Genomic DNA, 27,605 nt, shown 5'->3' with positions numbered 1-27,605 from the left:
CTGGATAAAACCTCTGAGAATTCAGATACAAATTCAGAATACGGGCCAGGAGCACGGTACACTATAACAAATAAAAGTGGCTGCGAGGTTTTCCAGGTCGGATGTAAAAGACTAAGAACAAGGCTTTCAAATGAATTATAATCTAGTTTAGGTTTAGGACTGATTAACAGGCTAGAGTTAAAAATGGCTGCGACTCCCCCTCCTCGGCCGCTGCCTCGAGGAATGTGGGTATTACTATGACTGGGAGGAGTGGATTCATTTAGACTGACATATTCATCTGGACACAGCCAGGTTTCAGTGAGACTGAGTAAATCAATATGATTATCTGATATTAATTACTAACACTGCTTTAGACGATAGAGACCTGATATTTAACAGTCCGCATTTAATTCTCCTGTTTTGTCTTTCTGTCACAGAAGAGGTTTTAATTTTTATGAGGTTGTTATGCACAACTCCTCTTTGTTTAATTTTAGATTTAAATAATTCAGGTGGTCGGGGGACAGACACCGTTTGTATAAAACTATGAAAACTATGGCTGGGTAACTGAACTAGAAGCTCAGAGAGGCGTATAGGACTGCGACTCTGAGTCCTGATCTCAACTCTGGGTTGTCAGGGATTTAAATTACTAATAAAGTTTGCCAGGTTCCTAGAAATGAGAGCAGCTCCATCCAAAGTGGGATGAATGCCGTCTCTCCTAATAAGACCAGGTTTTCCCCAGAAAGTTTGCCAATTATTAACAAAACCCACATCGTTTGCTGGACACCACCTGGACAGCCAGCGATTAAATGATGACATGCGGCTAAACATGTCATCAGTGGTCAGATTTGGGAGGGGTCCAGAGAAAACTACGGAGTCCGACATCGTTTTTGCATATTCACACACCGAGGCAATATTAATTTTAGTGACCTCCGATTGGCGTAACCGGGTGTCATTGCCGCCGACGTGAATAACAATCTTACTGAATCTACGTTTAGCTTTAGCCAGCAGCTTTAAATTTGATTCAATGTCGCCCGCTCTGGCCCCAGGGATACATTTGACTATGGTCGCTGGTGTTGCTAACTTCACGTTCCTCAGAATAGAGCTGCCAATAACCAGAGTTTTATCCTCAGCGGGTGTCGCTGAGTGGGGAAAAGCGGTTGGAAACGTGAACAGGCTGGTGGGGCTTGGAGCTGTGCTTCTGGCGAACTGTAACCCAACCTCCTGGCTGAACGGGAGTTACCGGAGGACAGTTAGCAGAGGCTAAGGCTATGCTATGTGGCTCCGCACCGGCTACAGGGGGCTGGCTAACTACCACAGCTACTGAATGGTTTTCCATGGTGCGGAGCCGCGCTTCTAATTCACTAAGCCTCGCCTCCAATGCAGCAAATAAGCTACACTTATTACAATTACCACTGTCGCTAAAGGAGGCAGAGGCATAACTGAACATTTGGCACACCGAGCAAGAGAGAGCAGAGGGAGAAGCCATCACTAACTGTAAAGCTAATGTAGCTACCAAGGCTGGTAACGTGCAAACAACAGCTAAGAGATTAGCGAGAAAGTTGTAGAAAGGAGAGCTATAACGTTAAGTGCTTAAACAGAACCAGTGTGGGTTAAGAGTTGAAATAGACATTAAAGCAATGTTAAAACAACTGAAGTGAGAAAGCAGGCTAGTAGAATCCACCAGAGCAGTACAGAGACGCTGTCACAGAAACACCAGAAATGACACAACTCGCTTACCGCAATACATCAGCACGTACAGCATTTGTTAATGGTCCTGGTTGTGTATTTATGGTCCTGGTTGTGTGTCAATGGTCCTGGTTGTGTGTTAATGGTCATCTGTTTTGTGAAAAGATGAACGTCAACAGGACGTACTTGTAATTCTTTACACAAAAAAAGGTACTTACAGATTATTTTACGAAGGTTATTGGCCTGGCCCATCTGAGATAAATTGAGCAGTGTATGACTCATGAACTAAAATGAGTTTCACACCCCAGATGTAAACAGATGTTTGGATACAGCTTTGCAGTTGTTTACCCTTTAACGTTCAGCTCAGCTGTTTGGTACAGCACATTTTCAATCACTGGATCTTAATGAAAAACGTGTTGGACTTAACTCAGCCTGACTGAGCTGTCTCTACCATCCGGTTTAGGTCTGTTATCCAGAAAAAAACACAGTCACTAGATGTCTCTGTGTCTTTAAACAGTCCGCCTTTTCAGTTAGTCTCTTACAGGAAGTTAGTTACAAGTAAGAGACAAAGTTTTCTTCCTGGATTCAACATGCAGGCTCAGTCCCTGATGTACAGGCGGTTATTCTGCGGTGCAGTTTTTTCTTTACGTACAGTGTCTGTGTTGTGTGATTTGAGTGAACTGGCCCTTTAACATGTGCTCTGTCATGTGTGAATAACAGAAACCAGATGGTGTTACAGTAGATTCATTACTACACCTTCAGGACAACCTCACCCTCTGACATCATCAGGGGAAATACATTTTTGTTTTCAGGAGCTTCCATCACACACTTCTGTCGCTGACTAATTCATTTTTATAATAATCATTCTGATCTGAGCTGACTGTGTTTATCACGACTTGGTCTCCTACAACTTTATCCGTGCTCCACGTCCTCACACAGCTGCAGCTCAGAGCGCTCTGCAGGGTGATTCAGTGTTAACAGAGACACATATTCAACAGAGTGAAGTGCAGGAGAGCAGAGAGAGCACTAGCTGCACGTCTCACATTTCACATCTCTGATGATTCCTGAGGTCCATGTGGACTTCAGCAGCTCTGGTTCCTCTCAGCCGACGTTCCCATCTCCTCCGTCTTCCTGCGGCGCAACGAGGCCGTCCAAAGACTGTGAGGAGAGGTGGAGTTCCTGTTGAGACCGTTGGCTCAGAGCGAGGCTCGGTCCCCGTGCAGGACCCGCCCTGATGCAGCTGCTCTCTGCTGCAGCCTCAAATCACTGGGAAGACTAATGGAGCTCACTCCCACTCAGCTCACAGAGGACACGTGAACCGCTGCACACACAGAGCACATACATGTGTTTCTCTCACATACATCAACTCCTCACCCCTCACTCCTCACTCCTCACTCATCACCACTGCACAACAGGAACAACAAACATCATCAGTGAGTTTAAATGAAGCACCACAGCTCAGCAGCTCAGCACAGAGCGCACTGGAGGAAGAGCATGATGGGAATTCCATCATGGATCTGAGTGATTTAGCCGCTGTGCATTTCACTAAAGACTTCCTGGATACGACAGCAGCGATGAAGCGAGACGCATTCTTCAGAGAGACAGACAGAGACGACCAGACAGTCCTGTCGATGGAAACTGAGTTAGTGTGCTGGATGTGAAGAAGCCAGCAGGTTAATGGAGGAGTTTTCACTTTGTCACAGCAGGAAAAATACAAAGCACCGATACCATTCTGCCGCCGCTGCACTTCCTCCAAATTAATGATTCCAATAATAGAAACATGCAGCGACAGACGACACCCCAATCACCAGAGCACATGATTTTGTTGTTGTCCCACCATAATGCCACCAGGCATCGTTAAACAGTAACAGTGACCGACTCGTATCATAGTGACATGAAAGAACGTCTTTTTTCAGCAGTGTCAGACACTAAAGTCACCGACCAGGCGCCAGTTTTTGATGACTTCACAGTAGCTATGTTTCCATCCAAAAGTGATTCCAATCATTGGGAAATGTGCATTAAAAGCAATACGAATCCTGTGTGTTTCCATTAAATGTACGGACTTTGGTGAAACTACGAACTCGTGCGAGTTTTCCGCAGAACCGGAAACAAAACAAGTCTCGCATTCTTCTTCTTCTACGTTTTCTGGCAGTTGCCAACCAGCTTGTAAATGCATTACCGCCTTCCCGACCCGGAGTGTGGATATCACCATGGAGAGAGGTGCACTACGTCAGACTTAATTCAAACAACTGTTTCCATCCCCCGTTTTGCAAATCAACATTTTTTCTTGTCAACCAAAACCCGGCTAAAGCGAGCGTATTTTAGTTTGTGTGAATCAGGGGGTTTTATTTCGAATTTTGGCGTTTCCATCATAATTTTCCGATGCGATACTTTTGCAACCAGTTTTGTTGTTTGTTGGTTTTGAACAGCGGTCTGCAGCTCACAGCTTATTCAGTGAATCGGCTACACATTTTTACAGCTAAAGAATTTAAGACACACTTCAGGTCTACAACGATGATAAATGAAAATGAAAATGTTAAAAAAAAACAAAAAACGTTATTCATTTCCATATAATGTTTTTTTATCAAGAGGGCAGAAAGTGACACATGTGGCTCCAGAGCTGCAGGCTGAACTAGACAGTGTAACGTTAGCTACATTAGCTGTGTTAGCTACATTAGTTACATTATCTGTGTTAGCTACGTTAGCTACATTAGCCATGTTAGCTACATTAGCTGTGTTAGCTACATTAGTTACATTATCTGTGTTAGCTACGTTAGCTAAGCAGTACATGTTAACTTCTGAGCAGTGAGAACTTCACAGGTTCTTCCTGATGTTGTCAGAAGTCATGTTGTGTAGAGAGCAACATTGGGCTCGTTACTAAAACAAACGTTATTATTCATTTCCCACTAGCCTCTTAAAACGTAATATTATCACCTTTAATCAAGATTTGATTGATTAACTATTCACATTATGTTCAGAGTAGTTAATCAACAGTTGCTGTTGTTTCGGCTGAGAGAAAACAAACCAGCAGTAAGAACCAAACTTCACTGCGTTACAACAAGAGGCTGTCAGTCTGTGGAATAAATGATGAGCTGACTTTATCCAAACTAAAAAAAACTCTTCAGAAACAAACACTGAATGGTTACGAGCCGGACCAGTTAATTTATACCTGGTTATTTCTTGTTTATGGACTGCTTGATGGTTTTGGTTAATCTTTTCTGAATATTTTGTTCTTGTTCTGTCCAGAAGGGTCGATTGTTGAAGCCAGGGGCTGAAAACCCACTGTTTCGGAGCCATATGTGGCTCTTTAGCTTCTCAACAGTGGCTCTGTGGCTTTGACCAAAAAAAATCACATGAAAATGAATAATGGTTATTTATCTATTTTTAACACTTTCATTCTTACTGATCATTATTGTAGGCCTGAAGAAATTCTTACATTCTCCAACTGTAAAAACGTGTAGCCTAAAAAAGTTTAAGCATTTTGTCTACTAAACTGTGCATCACATGTCTACGGCCTGGCGATTTCTCCTCTAAATTTTGCCAAACCTCAGCAGCAGTGGCTGCAGTAGTCTTGAGCCTTATCTCAGCTAGCGACGGCTTCAAAATCCATAAAAGTAAAAGTCTCAGAGGAAAATAGAGAATTTAATAGTGTGAAGATAGATTTGTTTGCTTTCACCACCAACGCTGCCAAGTTAAAGTTCCTAATAATCATTAGGAGGATCCTGTTTGTTTATCTAAAGAGTTAGGCGTTATATTACTTTTCTGTTACACCCCATTAAACAAGTAATGGTGTCCTGTTTGGAGCCGCTGAATGTGAGAGTTTCTGTGTTCAGCTTGATGCTTTGTGACGTTTATGCACTACGATTATGAAAATGAATCAGAGGATGTGATTGATTGTTGGATTTTAAATCAGTGGAAGGGGGCCAACAAAAGTTAAACTATAACTAGCTATTTGTTTTGGGGGTACTTTATTAGTAATTAGTTACTCTGCTCATCACTGGAGAGAGTAATGTGATTACTGCGATGTGTTCAGCAGTGACAGACAGTGAAGGTGAGAACAGGCAGCGTGTATAAGAACGTGCTCATACGCAGTAACGCTGACTTGTTTACTTCCTCAGCTTCGTCTTTGGGAGTTAGTTTTTTCCCCCAGAATGCATCAGCCTCCCCTCACTGTTCCAGCAGCAGTATGAATGTTTGAGGTTAATGTGATGGCGTAGGTGGAACCCGTCGCTTGTTGTTCCCTGGTGTGTCATGGAGCAGGTGGATAATGGTCCCAGTGTGTGTGTACTAACTGGTCCTAACTGGTGCCACGCTGCCCTGAGCAGACAGACAATGGCGGTTATTCTGCTCCGGGCCGCAGAGAGCGTGAGTGGGTGTAAGAAACGAGCAGCCTGGGGACAGAGACAGGGGCGTCCAATATGGCCTCCACACAGTGACGGGACTGTGTGGCAGTCTGGAGGGGGACGACAGCACCACAAAGATCCGTCTGTCTGCCAGTACAGACACAATCTGAGTGTCATCGTGGGACAGGGGGAGGGGGGGCGTCGTCGTCAGTCCCATTTCATTTGGCTGAGCTGGGACGGGACGGCCGGGCGTGTTCATCTGGGGATGCTGACAGAGATGCGTCAGGACGGTCAGACAGAAAGGTGCCAAAGCCGGCCTGATATAGAACAGGAGTGGAGTTATGTCTGTTTGGAGCGTGGACGGCGTCCTCTGGCGTGTTGGGATGTCCCACTTTAGAGAGGGTTAATAACAATCAGTAGGACGGAGGATGGACTCTACATTAACCTCTTAAGAACCTGGACACGGTGCATCTCGTCACTGTGATCCGTCTCATTCTTTATACAAGTGACATTGTTTCTTCTGTCCGCCATTTTGGACCTGACAGCACCTGTGAGTACGACCTGGTCTCACCATCATATTTGACATGAACAAAATCAGTCATCTGTTATTGATGACCTATTTCAAGAACAACTTTTGGCACAAATGCCCACTTGAACTCAAGGATGAACTGATTAGATTTTGGTGGTCAAAGGTCAGATGTCAAGGTGAAAGGTCATTGTGACCTTGCAGCCATCTCATTCTTGTGAACGCAATTTCTCTAGAACACCTTGAGGAAATTTCCTAAAATTTGGCACAAACACCCACTTTGAGTCGAGGATAAATTGATTTAGTCAGACATCTCAGGTTTTAAATGTTTATTTCGACAACAGGATATACTATAAAACTTTTGTTAGTAGCCCGTGGGCTAATATTTGCTTAAATCGCTGAAGTCAACAGACCTATATGTGGGACAGGCCTTTAATTCCTTTCACGCAAAACTGTTGCTCAGCAAAGATCAGGAGATAAACCAGTATGAATATTACTTGTGTAAAAATGAGGCTTCAGATAATATATCAATTATGAATCATTTATTTGATCTAATCGTCTTACATGTGCTAATTTAGGAATCATTCCTGTGGGTCGTAGTCAGAGGTCTGAACATACAGCTCATGTGGTCGTGTGGGTCGGACGACTTGTTGCATCTTTGCAGACTGTTTACAAATGTGAGCTGTCGGTCAGAGCAGCCATTGATTTCCATCCATTTTCTAATGTATGAAAATCGATTAGCATTGCTAATTGAGTCTGAGCGATGTCATCCATCAGAGTGATCCTCAATCCTGCAGTAATGCTTTGTAACGCAGCTCAATCACAATCCTCTCCTCTCCTCCTCTTCCTCCTCCTCTACCTAGAACCACCACATCCTCATCATCATTAAGAGCCTGATGATGAACGATCTAACACTCTTGCTCCTCCTCTCTTTCTCCAGTCCAGCTCCTGAAGTCGGCAGATGTCGGCCGTCACAGTCTTCTGTACCTGAAGGAGATCGGGAATGGCTGGTTCGGGAAGGTAAGCCTCCTCTGACGCCTCCGTCTTCATCACTTCCTGCTGCTGGTTGTGACGGTCGCCGTAGCTTCCTGCCGGGTAGATGAAAGGCAGACACACATCAGGGCTGTTAGAGTTAAAGATGGCCGACGCGCTGACACGTTACCTGTGATCCAGGTGTCTGTGATGTCAGCATGCCTCGCAGGTGGACATATGTTTTGAATCACTTCCTGTTTTTACTCTCAGATAACATGTTGTTGTCGTTCTCTCCCTCTCTGTCTCCGTCCACTCATCAACATCCATGCGTCCTCTCCATCCTTGTTTACCTTGACTGGGTATGTCCATCTGTACGTCTGTCTGTCTCTGGATTGTCCTCCCTGACTTCCTGCATGTCTGTCTGTCTGTCTCTGTGTAATGGTCACTCCCACTCCATGCTCTGTGGCTTTGTTTGTGTCTGTCTTTCCATCCGTCTGTCTGTCTTCTCTGTGCGTATATGTCTCTGTCTGTCCTCTGTTTCAGGTTCTGCTCGGGGAGGTGAACGCAGGTCTCAGCACCACCCAGGTGGTGGTGAAGGAGCTGAAAGCCAGCAGCAGCGTGCAGGACCAGATGCACTTCCTGGAGGAAGCTCGGCCTTTCCGGTACTTAATAATTGATAGTATATTTTCACAAATACTGCTGTCACTGTCACTGCTGGCTAGTTTTTTATGTTTTATATATTTCTTATATTTTAAATTTCATATTTTGCACTGAAATTTACCTCAGGATTAATAAAGTTCTATCTTATCTCATGCTCCTCTTCCTCCTCTCCTCCTCAGAGCCCTGCAGCACCCGGCCCTCCTGCAGTGTTTGGCTCAGTGTACTGAGGTCACTCCGTACCTGCTGGTGATGGAGTTCTGTCCTCTGGTGAGTCTCCGAACCTGCTGAGGGTTTAAAGAGATTATCACAGATTAACACCTGAAACACACACACACACACACACACACACACACACACACACACACACGGTCCTGATGATGATCACTGCTCTTCAGTAATTATCAGTTTCTGTTTGTCACCACAGGAAGTGAAATCTGACTCTAGTGTTTAACAGATGTTCACAAGAGGTCTGATCTGATTGGATCAAATCTTAAAATGAGTCGTTCAAAAAGGTCAAAGGTCAGCTTGACTGCGACATCATCATGTTTTAACGTCATATCTCAGGAACAGAAGGGGAGACATTTGGTCAGATACTGAATTGGTGACTCTAATCTTGAAACTGTGCTGATTGTATAGATCTTCTGTGTGTGAAGCGTCCATGTTTCCACTGACATGGATGGAGACTGTCAGAGACACTGGACTGGTGGGCGGAGTCATACAACCACAGGGCAGTAATACTAGTTTATGGTAAAATCAGATATCTGTAATAACAGAACAAACGCTCTCAGGTGATCAGTGCGATCCGCCTCTTTGCTACGACTTCTCTCTTCTGTTGTGCAGCGCCCGCCGTCGATGACACGTCTTGATTATAATGTCTCTGATCAACCTGTAGAAAACAAGATCTTTGAACAGAACCGGCTCAGGAACCAGAGCTGATCTGGTGTAAAAGGTTTATCAGGGTTGATTCGAGGCTAAACCACATTTGGTTGATAAAGTGTATGAAAATAATCCTCAGTGTGAGACTCTCTGACCTCCACCCTGCCTGACACCCTGTTTCTCATTCGGCACATTAAATGAATTAAAAACGTCTCATAATTTGAACTTTATTGGATTGTTTTGTTAATGACTTCTGGCAGTAAAATCATTCTTGGCCGCTGCTGTAAATATTTGGCAGGTGAGCTCAGAGTTTTCAGTCCTGCTACAGTTGTAGGTCTCAGACTGCAGCCTTAAATGCTCCATCAGCTCCGACAGCAGTGAGTGGATTTAACTCTGACATTTATTCATCAGAGAACGAAGAGCTGGCCTCCACCACTGCTCATCCATCAGGTTTTAATTCACTCCACTGTGTAAGTGACGTAAATCTGTGACAGCTCATGAAATATTTTCTTCACAGTAACATTTAATTTCAGAATTGTCCAGAAACAAGCAGAGGCCCCTCTGATTGGTCTGTTCCTCCCAAACAGTTCAGTATAAACTGAGGACACGGAGTTGATGTGAATCACAGTGACAGGACTGCCCTCTGCTGGCTGGAGGCTGTAACACTCAGAGGTTTGATGTGTGTGTGCAGGGCGATGTGAAGGGTTACCTCCGGAGCTGCAGGACTGCAGAGACCATGACCCCAGAGCCCCTGATCCTCCAGAGGATGGCCTGTGACATCGCCGCAGGACTCCTGCACATGCACAAACACAACTTCACACACAGGTAGGAACCGATGTCTGACGTCACACCTGTCTAACGTCCAGGCCGCAGTCAGACAGCGTGTCTCTGTGAGCAGTGCGACCTGCCCTCGGCCTCTTGGTTTCTTCCTGGAACAATATCCTGGTGCTGCCTGAGTGCTCCTCACAGACTCCAGCATCAGTGATTTTGTTGCAGGCGGTGACCTTCGTCTCCGGACCAGCTGACGCCTCCTGTCAGTCAGAGGCAGCAGTGACCATGAGTGTGATGAGCATGTGACCATGAGCATGTGCTTTCAGACCGATGAATTATATCGTCTCGTTGTCAGTGAGTGTTTTTACATTAACTCTGACCCTGCTGTGACGCTCCTGCTCCTGTTGTGTATGTTTATAACTGATGAAGAGCTGTAGCAGCTGTTAAAAAAGAATAAAGACATTAAAAAGAAAAACAGGGACAAGACAGACAGAACAGTAAGAACACTGAGGAAACATGACAAGCATGTATGAATAAATAAAATAGTTGGATATATGTGATATTATATTTATATGAGCATATATATATGAGCATCCAACTATTTTATTTATTCATTTGTATTTATTGTTTTTAATGCTATACAGTAGGCTGTATAACAATGGAATGTGTAATGGTGACCACATGAATTTCCCACTTGTGGGATAATAAAGTTTGCCTTGACCTTGACCTCCTCCTCCTCCTTCTCTGTAACCAGTGACCTGGCTCTGAGGAACTGCCTTCTGACGGCTGACGTCTCAGTGAAGATCGGAGACTATGGTCTGGCTCAGAGCAAATACAAGGTCTGTTTATCAGAAAGTCAAACATGTAAAACAGAAACAGTTTGATTTTACAGGAAAACCATTTGTCCTCAGTATTTAAAAAAAGAAATAAATAACACAGAAGCAACTGATCCTTGTTCAGTTTGTCTGTAGAGCTGCGTAACAACACCAAGAGCTAAAGAGTAACTGAGTGGATGGATGAGTTACCCAGGTATGACGGAGGCTGACGAACAAACCCAGGGAAAAAGAAATTACAGATTACAAGAACAAAGTCGTAATAATGTGATAATAAAGTTGTTATGTAATGTGAATAAAGTCAAACTATTTCAAGAAAAAAAGTCATAATATTCTGTGAATAAACTCATGAATTTGTGAGAAAACAGTCAGTAAAATTACCACTGTAATCTTGTAATATTAAGATTCTTTTTCTTGTAAAATTTTGTGTAATGTTATGGTTTTTTTCTTGGAAAAAGTATATCTTTATTGTCACTAAATTACAACATTATTCTGTGAATTTACATTTTTTTTCTGATAAAATTACATTATTTGCATAATGTTATAATGTTTTTCTTGTAACATTTTTTTCTCATTCATTTTTTCCCTAATATTACGATTTTATTCTCAAATCTCAGATTATTATTTCCCCCTCCATGTAGCCCTACTCCTCCGTCCTACTACAGACATCCTTTACTCTCCTGAAAGAAATTCTACAGATCATTTAAATCCTCTGAGCATTTTTCACTTGTCTTTAATTATGTTTAATTTAAAAAGTTTTTAGAAATTGATCACAATGGAACAAATAAATTAGTTATCAACTTTCAAAATGTAATTTTTGTTTTGTTGATGTTTTTTTAATTGTGCAGCTGATGTTATTACTGATGGTCTTCTGTCCCTCTCTGTCCTCTCTGTCCTTTCTCAGGATGATTACTTCGTGACATCAGATCAGGTGTACGTGCCACTGCGTTGGATTGCTCCAGAGCTGGTGGACGAGGTGCATGGAAACCTGCTGGTGGCGGACCAGACCCAACACAGCAACATGTGGTACGACACACACACTCTCACACTCTCTCTCACACACACACACACACACACACACATTTATGAGCATAAAATGGATCTCAGATCAGGGCTTCTCAGGAGGACTGAGTTTGTCGGTTGAGAGTTAAAAACGGATCTAAATAAAGTCTCTGTCCCTGGAGGAAATGACACTGACTTGTTGCAGTTACACTTCCTGTGTTGGATCATCACAGTGTTTATGACTTCCTGTGTCTCAGGTCTCTGGGCGTGACAATCTGGGAGCTGTTTGAGTTGGGGAACCAGCCGTACAGACACTACTCAGACAGACAGGTCCTGACCTACGCTGTGAGGGAGCAGCAGCTGCGACTGCCCAAACCACTGCTCAAAGTGCCGCTGGCTGAACGCTGGTGAGAAAAAACCACTACACGTCTTTACTCAACAGACAAACGCAATATTCAGAGCGACGTGTTCACTTCTTTGTCACTGTGATGTTTGTCTTGATGGTTTTGTTTCCCTGTAACGGGGATGCCATGTTTCTCTTCCGACGATAGCAAAGGCATGACCCGCCCTACTCTTCCTCTGATTGGCCAGAACTCTTTGCCTTCATTGGTAGACAGCAGTATTTAACAAGTTCAGTTGTGGCCAGCAGCAGCTATTTGTGACACCACTAGCCACAACCAAAAAGAGATCATCACCAGTCTGAGTTCGTCTACATGCTGCCTCGATGTGTTACCCACTAGATTTCTAAAGTCTGTGCTGAGCAGTTTGTTACCACCACTCGCTCACATCGTTAACATGTCACTACAATCTGGAACATTCCCAAAGGCCTTGAAAACTGCGGTCATAAAGCCTCTCCTAAAGAAGAGCAGTCTTGATGCCACAGTACTGAACAACTACCGGCCCATTTCAAATCTGCCGTTTTTAGGCAAAGTCCTTGAGAAAGTTGTTTACCAACAGCTTACTGACTTTCTCCTAAAGAACAACTCCTTTGATGTTTTCCAGTCAGGTTTTAGACCCCATCACAGCACTGAGACCGCTCTTATTAAGGTGACAAATGACATCCGCCTGAACACTGACGCAGGCAAAGTCTCAGTTTTAGTCCTGCTAGATCTGAGAGCTGCTTTTGACACTGTCGATCATGAGATCCTTTCACAGAGACTAGAGGACTGGGTGGGCATCTCTGGCACTGCCCTAAATTGGTTGAAGTCCTATCTAGGAGACAGGAAGTACTTTGTTGAAATTGGTAACTGTGTCTCAGACCACATGGCCTTGACCTGTGGGGTGCCCCAAGGGTCAATCCTGGGACCCCTTCTGTTCAATCTCTACATGCTGCCTTTAGGCCAGTTAATACAAAGTAATAATGTGTCCTACCACAGTTATGCAGACCACACTCAGATCTATGTCTCACTGACAGCAGGTGAATATGGACCAGTGGATTCACTCTGTCACTGCATCCAACAGGTCAGTGTGTGGATGCAAAACAACTTTCTCCAGCTAAATTCAGACAAGACTGAAGTCATCGTATTTGGTCCACAGAAACAAAGAGAAAGTGTCAGCAGTCACCTCCAGTCTCTCTCTAAAACCTACAAATCAGGTTAGAAATCTCGGGGTAATAATGGACTCAGACTTGAACTTTAACAGCCACATCAAATCAATAACATCAGCAGCTTTTTACCATCTAAAAAACATTGCCAAAATCAAAGGTATAGTGTCTAAACCTGACTTGGAGAGACTTATCCATGCATTTGTCTCTAGTAGGTTAGACTACTGTAACGGCCTGCTCACTGGCCTCTCCAAACGGGCCGTAAGACAGCTGCAGTACATCCAGAATGCTGCTGCTCGGGGCCTGACCAGAACCAGGAAGTACGAGCACATTAGTCCTGTGCTCAGGTCTCTACACTGGCTTCCTGTGGCTCAGAGAATAGACTTTAAAGCAGCTCTGCTTGTGTACAAGTCTCTCCACGGCCTAGCACCAAAGTACATCTCTGACATGTTAGTGCCATATGAACCATCTCGGACTCTGAGGACCTCAGGGACCGGCCTCCTGCTGGTGCCCAGAGTCAGGACTAAACATGGGGAATCAGGATTCCAGTTTTATGCAGCTAAAATCTGGAACAGTCTTTCTGAAGATGTGAGACAGGCCTCTACTCTGACAATGTTCAAATCTAGGCTCAAAACAGCTCTATTTCACTGTGCATATGACTGAAAGGATCTTATCTGCACTCTTCTCTTTTAAAGTTCATTTTATAATGATTATTTATGTTTTTATTTTGTATTGTGATTTTAATGCATTTTCTTGTTCTGTAAAGCACTTTGAATTACTTTGTGTACGAATTGTGCTCTACAAATAAACTTGCCTTGCCTTGCCTTGCCTTGTCAGAAAACGGAGTTGTATCACACCGCCATGAAAGGTGCCTCTGTACGAAACAGGTCACTTACTGAAAAGCATCACAAAAAGCCGCCACAGGCTGCTAAAACACATTGTGTCTTGATAAGGCCAAAGGCAGAGTAGGGCGGGTCACGCCTTCACCATCCTTGGAAAAATAAACTCACGTTGTGGACATACTAGAGACATTTTGTCAAGCTGTCTGTCTTTATTTAAATAATATTTTTTTGCCATTTGAGCAGAATGGAACACATTAAATGATTGCACCAAAAACATCTGGTGGGATTTCATCTTCTCTGTCTGTCTGTCTGTCTGTGCTCGGGCTCCTCAGGTATGAGGTGATGCAGTTCTGCTGGCTCCAGCCTGATCAGAGACCCAATGCAGAGGAAGTCCACCTGCTGCTCAGCTACCTGTGTGCGAAGGGGGCCAGCGAGGCCGAAGAGGACTTTGAGAGGCGATGGAACTCCCTGCGTCCCAACACCGGATTCAACAGCCACCGCGGTGCCTCGGTAATGTCACGAGACCACCCCTCATCAACCTCCTCCTCGTTCCCTCTCCTCGAGCAGTTTTCATCTGGTGACGGCTACCACTCAGAGTCCGGGGACGATATCCTGACAGTCACTGAGACCAGCCACGGCCTCAACTTTGAGTACAAGTGGGAGCAAGCCAGGGCGGAGCAGTCGTATCGAGCCCCAGACTCGTCCAGCACCCTGGGTCAGGTCAGCCATCACTGTCAGGAAGCATTTTACCCACCAGGGGGCATCGTGGGAGGCTGCCCCATGGAGAGCCTCAGCCACGGATTGTCCCCTTCATACTACCAATCAAAACATCTCCATGCTCCAGGCATACTTCCTGTCCTCAGCGCCCACAGCCCCTCAGTAAGCAGTGAATACTACATCCGCATCGAAGAGCCAGTAGACTGTAACATGGACCCGGACTACACCATGTGTTCCTACAGCCCAGACTACCAGGGCAGCAGTGGGAGCTTTCTGACTGGGAGTGCCGACTCAGGCGAGTGCATGGCCTGCCCGTCACAGGCTAAGAACATGGGTCCCTATTGGTCAGCAGACATCCATAAGTCCGACATGTACGACTCAAATGAGTCCAGTCCTGCAATCTCTCTGACAATGGAGCCCCTCTTAGGGCAGGTGTTGGACAACAGCCCACTGCGACCCTGGGAGTCCAGTCACTACGTGTCCTATAAAGACAGAGATGGCGGTTACTACTACGAGCACTCACCACCGTTGGGAATCGATCACTATCTGATTGGAGCTGAGACTGCCAGTGAGCGCCATCAGGAAAGCTGGGGGTCAAGGAGCCTGCGTCAGGCCTTGGGCGAGTTGGAGAACCCACTGGGTATTTCCCCCGCTGTGAACAGTGCACATCAACAGGCCTACAGAGACACATACCTGGACACAAGTCAGACTTCCATCATCGGAAAGAACGTGACAGGGGGCTACTACGACATGATGGGCTCCCTGAGGAAGACGATGCCCAACCACACCAGGCACCACAGCCACTCTGTCAGTATCAACATGGAGACACAGGGGGCGCTCTTCATCGGGCACAGAGACAGTGACACAGAGGAGGAAGAGGAAGAGGACATATTTGTTGAGAGACACACCTGCAACACTTGGCCTTCAAAACACCGCCACAGCAGCGTGGGTCACCACAGACGCGCCAGCCACAGCTGCAGACAGGACGCTTACGTGGATTTCCACTACACAATGCCGAGTACAGATATCGAGGATTCGTGGCCGGAGGAGCACAGCCTGGCCTTCCACTCTCTACCCAAACCCATCGACTATCTTGAACCCCACCAGGCCAAAGATAACAGTGCCTGCCTCAGTCTGAGTAAACACCATGCCATGGTGCCCTCAGACAGCTGCAACGCTTACATCTACATGTGCCACGAGGGCGAGACTCAGGTGCCGGCGCCTGGAGAGTGCTGCCACTCGCACTTTGTTGACCCGCTCACAGGCTTGCTGGTCAGAAACAACAGCTACAGTCACAGCTACAGTCACAGCAGCTACATCAGCGATAAGGCCATTGACATCCCGAGCAATGATGAGATGATCAACCTATCACCAGCTCCGGGGGGCCCCATTGTGGCCAAAACGGCCCTGATAAAGCCTGAGGAGAGCAGAGAGCAGTATGTTGATCTAATAACTGATGATTCACTCTTCAAAGACAAGAGGGACGATGTAATCAAAGAAAAAACAATCAAACCCACAGACCCTAAAACAGAGGAAGTGACCCTTACCACAGCCGCAACCACTCCGCCTCCTGCTGATAACACGCACGTGATGGTGGCCCTCACAGATCAGCAGTCGGAGCTGAGTCACACAGGCGACAGCGGGGTCGACCGAGGAGGCTCCAGCGTGAGCCTCGCCGACATCCTTGACTGCAGCGACGAGGACGAGGACGATGACATCACGGACGATATCACTGACGTTACCTCAGGCATCTTTGCGGACGAGTCCAGTGAGCTGAACGCGTCTCCGGCCTTTAAGTCTCTACAGAAGCAGGTAGGAACTCCTGATTCCATGGACTCCATGGATCTGCCGTCTGCAGCCGGGTCCTGTGAAGGCTTCAGTCCTGCATCCTCCCACCCGTCAAGCTCACCTAAAGCTATGGACAGCGGCTACGACACAGAAAATAATGAGAGCCCTGAGTTTGTACCCAAAGAGCCTCATGAACCCCGGGAACAACCTCTGGGGAAGTCCGCCCTCGATACAAGCCTGGAGGAGGACAAGGAGCTGGAGGAGCATGGAGGTGAAGTGGTGACCACAGAGGATGAACCCTCACAGACAGAAGACCACATCCTTCTACCACTGAGCGATAAGACTCCGTACAGAGACTCTGCCTACTTCTCAGACTATGAGAATGAAAAGCAGAGTAGGGACGAAGATGATGTTGAGAAGAAGGGTGAAAAGAGGAAGAACGAGGAGGAGGAGGAGGAGGAGGAGGAGGAACTAAATGACTCTGTGGTGAGCAAAGATATAAAACTTGATATGAAACACATATCAGCAGAAGGAGAATCCTCTTCTCTACCAGAGACAGAAGAGTGTGACCAGGACGAGGTGCTGGGACTTCCTCTGGAGTCCTCCGACACTGCTTCATTAACAGAGGGGGGGCTGGACGAATGGCCGTCACAGGAAGAGAGCTCGTCGTTAGGAGACTGGGCAGCAGAGGTGGTGGGAGCCATGGAAGAAGCCCTCGGTGCCCTGAATGGAGACTGTACCTCTAATGTCGAGGTAGAGGAGGAGGAAGCAGAAGGTCAAGATTCATCAGAAACAACAGAAGAGTCAGAAATCAAGACGGCTCCAAACCGGCCATTGGGGATATCTGGTGAACTCACGCACTCTTTACCCAAAGACGAGGTGGCCTTACAGCAAACAGCAAACACCAGGAGGTTTTCTTCTTCCTCTCCGCCACCTCCATCCACCCCTCCCCCTCCGCTCCCTGCAGCAGAGGGCCGAGGGTCACCAGCTGATGGGGAAGAAGCAGACAAGGAGGACGGCGACACCGACGACAGCGACGAGTCGGATGAAGAGCTGCGGACCTACAGTGTGCAGGAACAGAGCGGAGGGGAGGACAGCGAGGACGAGTGCCACCCGGTGCCCATCGTGGTGAGTGACGACAGCGAAGCTCACAAACTCCGCAGCCTCCTGAAGATGCCGACGCTGCTGACAGTGGAGACCCTGGAGGAGGAGCTCGATCGCAAGAAGAAGACGGTGTCTTTTTTCGATGATGTCACCGTTTATCTGTTTGATCAGGTGAGTTGCAGCGAGCATTTACTCATTGTTTTAACCTTCTTTAAAATGCATCAGGTTTAGTTCTGGCCTCATTAGACAAACATTCCATAATAACCTCTGAGTACTTTGTAATTCAAGTGTTCAGAGAGAGTTCTATGTAGTTTTCTCAGAGGTTAGAAACATAACCGAGCTGAGAGGAGAGTGAATATTGGACTAATGTCGGGTTCAGACTGCACGATATCAGTTTGATTGCGACGCAACATCGTGCGGTGTTGGCTTGGAGCATGAATGATAATGAGTGTCGTTTGTGTTAACCATCGTTTCATCTCGTGTAGTGTGCCATAGTAGACGACAACTGACGCCACGTCTGGGACACCTCACTACGTCTCAACAGAAAGTCTAGCATATTTGATTTTCTTTTTGTCATCTACGACTTCTCCCGTCACAGCCGTCACTTTGACCAATAGGAACACAGAGCGATCTGCTGCCATGGAAACTGTGCGACAACAACAGCCCAGCCTTTAAGATATTTCCTGTAGGGACGTTAGCACACAGAGTAAAAAGGAAACAGCAGAGGCACTTTATCAACCCGCTGAGTACTTCCATTAGCATCAAGCTAGCAAACAATGTTCTTTCTTCATAATGGAGGATATAAAGGAGTAAAATTCACAGATAGTGTCTGGGCCTTTACTCAGCACAGCTGCAGAGGCTACCAGCTGCATTTCAAACACACTACATTCGAGACAGGTCGTTATTTCGTCGTCGTTTTAATCCTGATAAATTTAATGCATCACGCCGTCATTTCAAACTCAATACTTCCTGTATCTGTTTCAGATTAAAAGCCCCTTATAACTTCAGCTGAGAGAATCCCTGCATTTTCTAAAAAGGCTTTTAGTGTGAAACATTTGCAGGAACTTCCTGTGGAGGATTCAGTAATTGTCATAGTTTGCATGTGGTACTTCAAATGTAGCTCCGCCCATGTGGTGACACTTTTTACGTTACTACAACAGCATTTCGGCTGGTACATGAACAGACACAGTGACTGAAACAAAAGTAATAATAATAAAAAACAGGACAAGAATAACCCGATGACATCACACATGTCGTGAAGACGACCAGCAATGATTGTTCCTGGACCATCATGTAGTCTGTCATGTCTGTCGGCCAAGTCACGGCAAGTTTTTATGACTCCACAATCCCCTAATCTGACACAGAGACTGTAGGAACAGACAAACATGTTGTGTGGTGTGAACCCTGCGTAACATTCATCAGGTGGGAAACAGGACTCCGAATAAATGCTAATTTCGCAGAATGAAGTTTGCTTATATGGTAGCTGTAAAAATATAAAGTAGGACCGTCATTTACTTTTATAATTTTGATTAAGTGCTGATTTTCAATAGTTTATTGCGATTAATCTCATTATTAATCGCTTGTATAAAATTACATTATTTTGTGTTTCATTACACTTTCGAAGTTTGTTAACAAGGTGAAGAAATGAAATGAAAGAAATGAGTGTTTGGATTGAGGATCAAATGAATGCAAAGACACTGACTTTATGATTTTGACTTTTAGATTTATTTCTATTAAATCAGTGCTGTGTTGCTACAACACTGTGGTCTGAAATTAAGAGGACATGCCAACCTGAGGACGTCCCTCAGCCCTGAGTCTTCCACCATGTGGACTAGTCTGCAGTCAGTTTCCTCCCATCTGTCAGCGCTGTAGTTACATTTAGTTTCATCCACAGGTCTGTGGTGATTCACTGACCACAAAATAGCTTTGTGCCATCTTTGGTGAATCAGTGGTGATGGCGTGGTTGCTCGCCAACATCAGTCTGATCAGCTGCTCCTGTGAGCTCAGCTTATGGACTTGGACACAAGGTGCAGGTTACTGCTGACTGTCAGCTGAGTTGTGTGAGAATATTTAAATTGAAAGGAGACGTTCAGAAGCTCAGTGGTGTCTTATTTTCCATCACTGCTGCAGCAGGAAGCAGAAAGATGCTACGGCAGCTTTACTACAAGTATGGGTGTGTCGAAGGGACAAAATAGCAGCATACAAAAAAAGAAAATAAAGCTAACATCCGGACCGTAATCCTAATGCTTACAGCCCTAATATAAACCAGTGAAATGTGGCTGTGTGTGTCTCTGCTTACACAGCTTAACGCACCCGGCTCAGATCAAACATTCAGTCGATCTTAAAAGTGATGTTTCATTTTCTCTGTCTGAACTTCACCACCAGGAAAGCCCGACCAAGGAGCTGGCTGAGCACGGCTTCAGTTTAGGAGGTGAGGGTCAAAGTTCACGGAGCAAATCCCAGGAAAGACTCAACGCGTCAGATGACTCTTCAGATGGGAACATCTCAGAGGAGAGTGAGTACAGCAACACGTCTCTGTATTTAAATAAAGATCTGATCAGTCGGCTCGTTTCAGCATCAAGAACTCACCTGATCCTCAAATATCAGATGCACCTTTTTAAAAACATGTCCTGTTATCTGCAGGTGCAGGGTACGAGTGGGAAGACGACTTCCCTCTACTCCCTCTGCCAACATCCTCAGTGGCGTCTGACTCCCCTCCACCCCCCCGCTCCGTCCCCAAAGCTCCGGACCCCAAACCAGCCGTCCGGTTCTCCCGTTTCACCGTCTCCCCCTCCAACGTGTCCCGTTTCTCCATCACCCACATCTCTGACTCTGACATGGACTCTGCAGGAGGTGAGTCGCCTCGTCACAACAACTCAAACTCATCACAGACACGAGGTTTGGTTAGGGGTGAGATTTCACTGACACACAAAAAGATCTAGTTTTCTGAGATTCAGATCAAATTTCCCACCAAACTGAAAGTGGCTCCTACATCAGTGTTTGCAAAGAAAACCAAATCAGTGTGTCTTTATCTCTGTAGGTGAAAAGACTCCCCGACACTGTTCAGCTGATTTCATCTCTTAGTTCATGAGTCTGACACCTTTTCATCGCCTGTCACCATTAAAGAGCACAAAACACAAAAACACATGGAGCTTTTTTCCCAAACAGAATATAAACGAACCCAGGAGTCCACTTTACTGTAGATGAGTTTATTCTGGCTTTCTGAAACGCCTCTTTAATGTGTATTGGCTCCTTCTCATCTCTGGAGTCACTGACTTAATGAGATTAATTTAAACTGCCCGTGTTGGTCCTCACAGCGCTGAGCTGACGCTGCAACAGAGACAGTGGAACAGAGATAATACCATCAGGATTACTGTAATCATTTGAGCTTATTGTTTGAAATACTTCAAATAATATTATATCTTAACAAATATCTGAACTTAAAGGAAGACGTCATCTACAAAACAATCATCTGTATAATCAGTTATTCACCCTGTGTTACGTTGGATTCATGAAGGAAAGTTTGGTCTGTTTGTGAAGTCTGATACAGTTTTGCTGTTGTTAAAGTTGGACCCCATTAACTTCAGTTCATGAAGAATTTTCCTGTTTTTGTATTCACTGTGGAGGCATCAGAGACAAAGTTATCTTCACAAATCGAACATAACACGAGGGAAGTATTGAATAAACACATGCTCATTTTGTAGGTGAAGTATTTTAAGTTGGCTCCTCTGAGTTTTAATCAAAGTGTCGACTCTCAGAGTAACTCTGATCTAAATGTAGACAAATTCAAAACCATGTCTGGATGTGTTTTAGTTAATATGTTAATTAAAAGGCTACTTTCATCTTGTATTAGTCTTAAAGGGATAGTGCACCCAAAAATGAAAATTCAGCCATTATCTACTCACCCATATGCCGAGGGAGGCTCAGGTGAAGTTTTAGAGTCCTCACATCACTTGCAGAGATCCAAGGGGAGAGGAGGGAGCAACACAACTCCACCTAATGGAGGCTGACTGCTCTCCATACTGCTCGTCCGTAGTGATCCAAGTGTCCTGAAGCCCCGACATAAAAAGTTGTGTGGCAAATACAACGCAAGCACAGAGAGGCAGTCAGAGCTGCAGGCTACAATGAGGCTAAAAACAGAGTTCAAATGAGGTTTTTCCAAACAACTTTTTATGTCGGGGCTTCAGGACACTTGGATCACTACGGACGAGCAGTATGGAGATATTTTGTGGTTTCAATGATGTGTTTTTGGACGTTTGAATCTGGGGCGCCGTCAGCCTCCATTAGGTGGAGTTGTGTTGCTACCTCCTCTCCCCTTGGATCTCTGCAAGTGATGTGAGGACTCTAAAACTTCACCTGAGCCTCCCTCGGCATATGGGTGAGTAGATAATGGCTGAATTTCATTTTTGGGTGCACTATCCCTTTAATCCTGGTCTGGGACACAGGCCCATTAAAGATCCTCTTGTTGGCTCCAGTGTGTTGCGTCAGTGTCAATGTCAGTGTGCACCACGCCAGTGAGATCATAAACTTTCTCGCCAGCTTCTGTACAAATCTGCCAACGTTGTGGAGACAAAGAGTTGTGTTTATGAATCCTCTGTGCCTCACTCTGTGTCTTGCAGGAAGCAGTGAGGACGGGGACAAAGAGTAACCAGCTGCGGAGATTTACTGCCTCTGTGACAACTACTTGGCCTGCTAGCATGACTTCTAATTTATTTTTTACCGTCAGGTTTTCGAAACACAAGACAGTGCCTCTTACCGCCTGTGGACACTTTTGAAAGGTCCGTCTTACCGAGAAGAGAATGGTTAATATATAACATTTACAGAATATTAATATATACTGTATGTATGATGTAAAGAATCTTTGGACGCAGGGGAAGCTTGTATTGTGCATATTTTTGGGATCAAAGAGACACAAAGGAAGGACAGCGTCACATTTGCCACCTCGTTCACTTGTTCATTTGTGATGGGAAGCACCGATGAGAGCGTGGAAACACCTGGACTCACAGACACACGACAGACGGACGCTGAGTTCTGGCTTTTCAACAAAAGGATCAGCACTTTGAACGAGGCTGTACAGCTCCACAGACTTTGTACTTTTTAGGAAACTGCTTTACTTGTCTTAATAAATATCGAGGAGAATCCCTGAGGTATCATGAGTAATATAACATTAATATTAGGTTCGTTAGGAGACGAAGGACGTGCTGGTGTGACAGGAAGGAATTTTAATGTTTGGTTACAGGATGGCTTTTGTGGAAGCAGCTGATTGAACCTGGACAATGTGATATTTTGTGACTCTATTTATTTTTCTTGTTTTTGTACCAGGACCACTACTGTACTGTTTTACATGAATCTGTGGCTCATTCTCTCGACCAAACTGAGCGCCAGCACCGCCATCACAGCTGACCCCTCTTCGCTGTAAACACCAGGCACAACGTTGTCGCCGTAGTGACAGGAGGTGACGGAAGTTATTTAACTCTTATTAAAGGTTTAACAGTTTTTCAGATATAGCAATGCATGGTTTCAAGTATCTAGAAAACAGTATCTATAAGAATTTATAGCTCGGAGACAGAAGGCGACAGCTTTTGGTTTTGGAGCAGAGACAGACACACATGGTCACAGAAATCACGTTTCCTCTTTCTGCCAGAACAAATTGGCATCAAGACAGGACGCTGATGATTTGGACGCTACATAAAGACACCAGTTCTCCATAAAGACACGGACCAATAGGGCTGGGCCATATGGATGAAATCTTCTCCACAGTATATGCCATATTATACTGTGATAATGGCATATGTTTTCATAAAGTACTTTATCTGAACCTCACGTTTGAAATTGTTAAAGGTCCAGTGTGTGGGACTTATTGGCAGAGATGGAATATAATCTTATCTGTGTATTTTCTTTAGTCTCAGTGGTTTCAGCGTTAGATACCTGACACCAAAAGCCACCTTTCGCAGTGGTATTATACACCACCAGATGGCGTCAGTTTGTAACGCAGCAAAACATGACATTTTCTGTGTTATGACATGCCGCTGGTCAGCTGGACGGCACCTGTTAAAGAAGTATGATACGCAGACAGGCGGCATCAGTTCATAACGCTGCTGGATAGCACCTATCATGGAGGTATGATACCCTGCAGGACGGCCTCAGGTTGAAATGCTGCCAGTAACGAGGTAATCTAAGGAGCTGGAAAGTCCCTACAGGGTGGATGGGAGGAGTGGTGGATCAGAGGCCTGCACGGGTCCATTTTTGAAAACTGGCACCTGCCCTAGCCTCGCATCACCAGGCTCTTCACGTAAGGCAGAGAGCCTGGTTTCTATTCACTCTGAATTCTGTCTGGATTCTGGTTCCGGTCTAGAGAGCGGATGAGGATGTCAAATTCACCAAAGTAAAACTTTAAATTCTGGCGCACCATCGATTTGGGGTGATGAGGGGTGTAAGATTAACTTAATGGCTTGGGGCTTTTCTTGTAAATTGTATTCTTTAAATTAAAAAGTTTCACCGCATTTTTATTAGCTTGGTGCTTTTATTTTGATGGAAAGGCGCATCCATCAAATTCCGGATCCTGTCTCACTCGCCCTGGTTCCGGTTCCTTACCAAAACGGCCACTAACGGCCCCAGACTACACCTGCCCATACCTGTAAAGCTCAGTACCAGACCCTCCCTGTTACCCGTCAATAAAACGATCAAACACACAAACTCACATGAAGCTTGGTTCTCCAAATCCAGCGTAGGAGACGTCTCTTTCAAGCATTCAATCACTGCCAGGTTAGGAAACATTTTAGCATGCCTCTTTCAATACATTTTTTCTGACATTTCTTTGACATTTGTTTCTAAAATTTTCATGATGTTTTTCAGACATTTTATCAAAACGTTTTTGGACATTTTATCATAATTTTTTCAGACATTTCGTTAACATTTTTCTCCACCATTAATGCTCAAAAGGATCCTCCTTGGGTGTCTTGAACTTCTCATCCTCAGGCTGCAAATTTCCACGTCGGTGACAATGGGGTCACTGTGGCTTGATAATAGAGATTTAGATGTTTTTGTTCCATACATATTTTTACCCGTTGCACAGCTACGGTACCCAACCTGATGCAGATGTGGTGCTCATGCCTGGCTCCAAAAATCCAAGATGGCGACAGTCAAAATGCAGGTCCCCAGGAAAGCAGCTGGTATCACGGCATTGCAGCAAAAAAATTTCCGGCGGCCCAAAAATTATTTCTGTCAAAGTGGTGACACCTCCAACTGCAAACGAGCTCAATTATGACTCTTTTTCATGGAGGTTTTATATTTGTAAAACTTGACGATTTAAAATTACGTGATGTCATCACAATGTAAAGTCTATGAGCTGAGCAGCAACTTGTGGGTGGAGTAATTTTTTATTTATTTTTTTCCAGTTTGCACCAGGTGAGCTGGACCGACTAGACGCCATCTTATCGTCCAGTATCTTGTCATTATCATAAATCTGATGCCAAACTAGCGGCAACAAAAGCAGAGTCCACAAACCAGTGGGTGACGTCACAGTGGCTACGTCCGTTATCTTATACAGTCTACGGATTTCACAGCACCTAAAGGCCACCGTAGGTTCTCTACATGGACAGGGAGGAGTACTCAGTTTGCCATGAGATGCCACTAACTCCTACACACTTCTCCTTCAATAGATAAAATGTCTGCTCTGAAGTTAAACACCTGACAAATCAAAGTTCTTCATCACATTGATGCAAAGATCCGGTACATGTCCGAAAGCAGTTAATACTCATTCATTTGCAACATTTGTTGTAAAACCAGAGATATTAAAGGGACAGATAAACGTTTGTATCGTCAGTTTGTATGATCATACTGGGCCCAACCCTACAGACATCCAAACACAAACCTGCACAACAACGTTAAAAAGGCTGTTAACTTATATTTTTGTCTGCACAGGTCGGACGCTTCTGCGTCTGTACATCAGCACGTTACACATCCAGTATTCTCACCATGTTATCTGTTTGTAGGAGAGCAGCTGTCTGACTCCACTGTTTCAGGGTATTTTGGCTACACTCAGCTTGTTCCAAGACATTTTGTACAATAATTCTGAAACGATGAAACTTTTCAGATTTGAGAGAAAAATGTTTGTTGTTAGTGGTTATAATTTGGGTTATTCAGAGCTGGAGGACAAATGTGAGCATCACGCTGAAAAAGAACAAGATTTAATATCAACTATTTAAAACCGACTTGTTGAGCCACGTTGCTTTGACAGATCAATTCCTTTGTCCGATCAGCTGGTTGAAAGGCCTCAGAGTGCTGACGTCACCATCATGAAATGTTCCAGTGCTTTGTGTGCGTGTAAATGTACGGAGGTGAAACAGAAGGTGTACGTGATGAGTTGTTGTGAGCCTCGACCTTTCAGAACGCCCTGTGATCAACATATAGTGTCTTTAAGTGTTTGTTTGCCTTCAAGGCTTTAATATTCTGTAACAGTTTAGCATAGAACCATCTAGACAGCTGTCCGTAATATTTTTGTATCTCGACAAAAATACTTTTCAGAGTATTGATGTACTGTACCTGTACAGGTGGGAGGGTTAAAAATATTATGTCTCTTATGTTTTATTGTTGCCAAAGAGATGTTGTGTTGTGGTTCAGGGGCAACAGATGGAGACAGAGAGGAGGGACGTTACAGGAGCTTCGGCCTGTTCGTTAACAAACAACGTACAGGTGAGGTTTTGGTTTGCGATACTGTCAGTAACATGTGCCCCCACACTGACCTGGTCACATCATTACCTTCTGTACCTTCTATCAAATATAAATAAAGTCTGTTTTACACATCTTCAGATATCTTTTGACCGTTTGTTCATTTGTAACCCAAGGTTGCTTTAGTTCGTATCATTTTATCTCTTCAATCATTTATACATTTAGATTTAAGGAAAACCAGTCACAGATACATCCATCCATTTTCAACCACTTATCTGAGGCCGGATCCCGGGGGCAGCAGGCTGAGCAAAGCAACCCGGCAACGTCCCTCTCCCCAGCAACACTTCCCAGCGTTCCCAGGCCAGATGAGATATACAATCCCTCCAGTGTGTTCCGGGTCTGCCCCGGGGCCTCCTACCAGTTGGACATATCCGGAACACCTCTAATGGGAGGATCCTGATCAGATGCCCGACCATCTTAACTGACCCCTTTTGATGTGAATGTCCAACCCTATCTCTAAGGCTGAGCCCAGACACCCCACGGTGGAAACTCATTTCGTCCGCTTGTATTGTAATCTCATTCTTTCGGTCACTACCCAGAGCTCATGATCACAGGTGAGGGCTGGGACATAGATGGACCAGTAAATCAAAAGCTTCACCTTCCAGCTCAGCTCTCTCTTCACCACGATGGTGCAGCACAACACACGCATCACTGCAAGACCCCGACTCGTGAATAAGACCCCGAGATACTCAAACTCCTTCACTTGAGGCAGTAACTCTCTCCCAACCCTAATCCCAACATTACAGTACAACACAATGTGGGTTAATCCTTGATTCTTTATTCTCAAAATTAAATTGAAAAACAGACACTGCCATCAAATCACATGATACAGGTTCACATTTGTAGGATATAAGTCTTCATGTATCACTCTGAGTTACACTGATTCAGATTTATCAGTTTGAGTACAAAGATTTGTATTTAACAGGCGTTCTTTCTCCCAGTTTGTCAAATACCGACGCATCTGTGTGAGACACACCGGGCAATGCCTTTATTAGACACTCCAAGCTACTGACGTAAAGAGCAAGAAAGTCTGGTTAGGGCCCATTTATGCTCCCTTTACGTACGAAAATGTATACGTCCGTTTCAAACGATGTCAGCGTCACTGCCCACATACTTCCATGCGCCCTTTACGTTGGCATGGATGTTAACCAATATATCCACCAGGGGGCAGCCCAGCATCAAAGGTTTATGACAACAACAAACTCAAAAACAAACATGGCGACTGTGGAGGAG

General features: G+C 44.9%; 2 protein-coding genes across 5 annotated transcripts in view; one reads left to right on the top strand and one right to left on the bottom strand.

Annotated features, from left to right (window-relative positions):
* Window positions 1–26,452, top strand: part of aatkb (apoptosis-associated tyrosine kinase b) — a 78,416-nt gene extending 51,964 nt beyond the window's left edge. For 3 of the 4 annotated variants that reach the window (XM_049563229.1, XM_049563228.1, XM_049563230.1), the window contains 11 exons: window positions 7,475–7,554; window positions 8,050–8,168; window positions 8,346–8,433; window positions 9,734–9,867; window positions 10,568–10,652; window positions 11,551–11,672; window positions 11,906–12,055; window positions 14,366–17,813; window positions 20,028–20,157; window positions 20,286–20,495; window positions 22,262–26,452. In XM_049563229.1, coding sequence (XP_049419186.1) covers window positions 7,475–7,554; window positions 8,050–8,168; window positions 8,346–8,433; window positions 9,734–9,867; window positions 10,568–10,652; window positions 11,551–11,672; window positions 11,906–12,055; window positions 14,366–17,813; window positions 20,028–20,157; window positions 20,286–20,495; window positions 22,262–22,290 — 4,595 coding nt within the window. In that variant the 3' untranslated portion in view covers window positions 22,291–26,452. Of the gene's footprint in view, window positions 1–6,245; window positions 6,559–7,474; window positions 7,555–8,049; window positions 8,169–8,345; window positions 8,434–9,733; window positions 9,868–10,567; window positions 10,653–11,550; window positions 11,673–11,905; window positions 12,056–14,365; window positions 17,814–20,027; window positions 20,158–20,285; window positions 20,496–22,261 lie in introns of those variants that run through there. The other variant, XM_049563231.1, reaches the window with a different exon arrangement.
* The window catches only part of baiap2b (BAR/IMD domain containing adaptor protein 2b), a 121,231-nt gene continuing 115,148 nt past the window's right edge, over window positions 21,523–27,605 (bottom strand). The window contains exon 15 of the transcript XR_007448137.1: window positions 21,523–21,638. The gene's annotated coding sequence lies outside the window, so the exon portion shown is untranslated. The remainder of the gene's footprint in view (window positions 21,639–27,605) is intronic.

This window comes from Epinephelus fuscoguttatus, linkage group LG20 (assembly GCF_011397635.1).
Source record: "Epinephelus fuscoguttatus linkage group LG20, E.fuscoguttatus.final_Chr_v1".
NCBI classification, from domain to species: Eukaryota; Metazoa; Chordata; class Actinopteri; order Perciformes; family Serranidae; genus Epinephelus; species Epinephelus fuscoguttatus.
The sequence above is the reverse complement of the archived record's forward strand: the minus strand, read 5'-3'. Positions and strand labels throughout refer to the sequence as shown.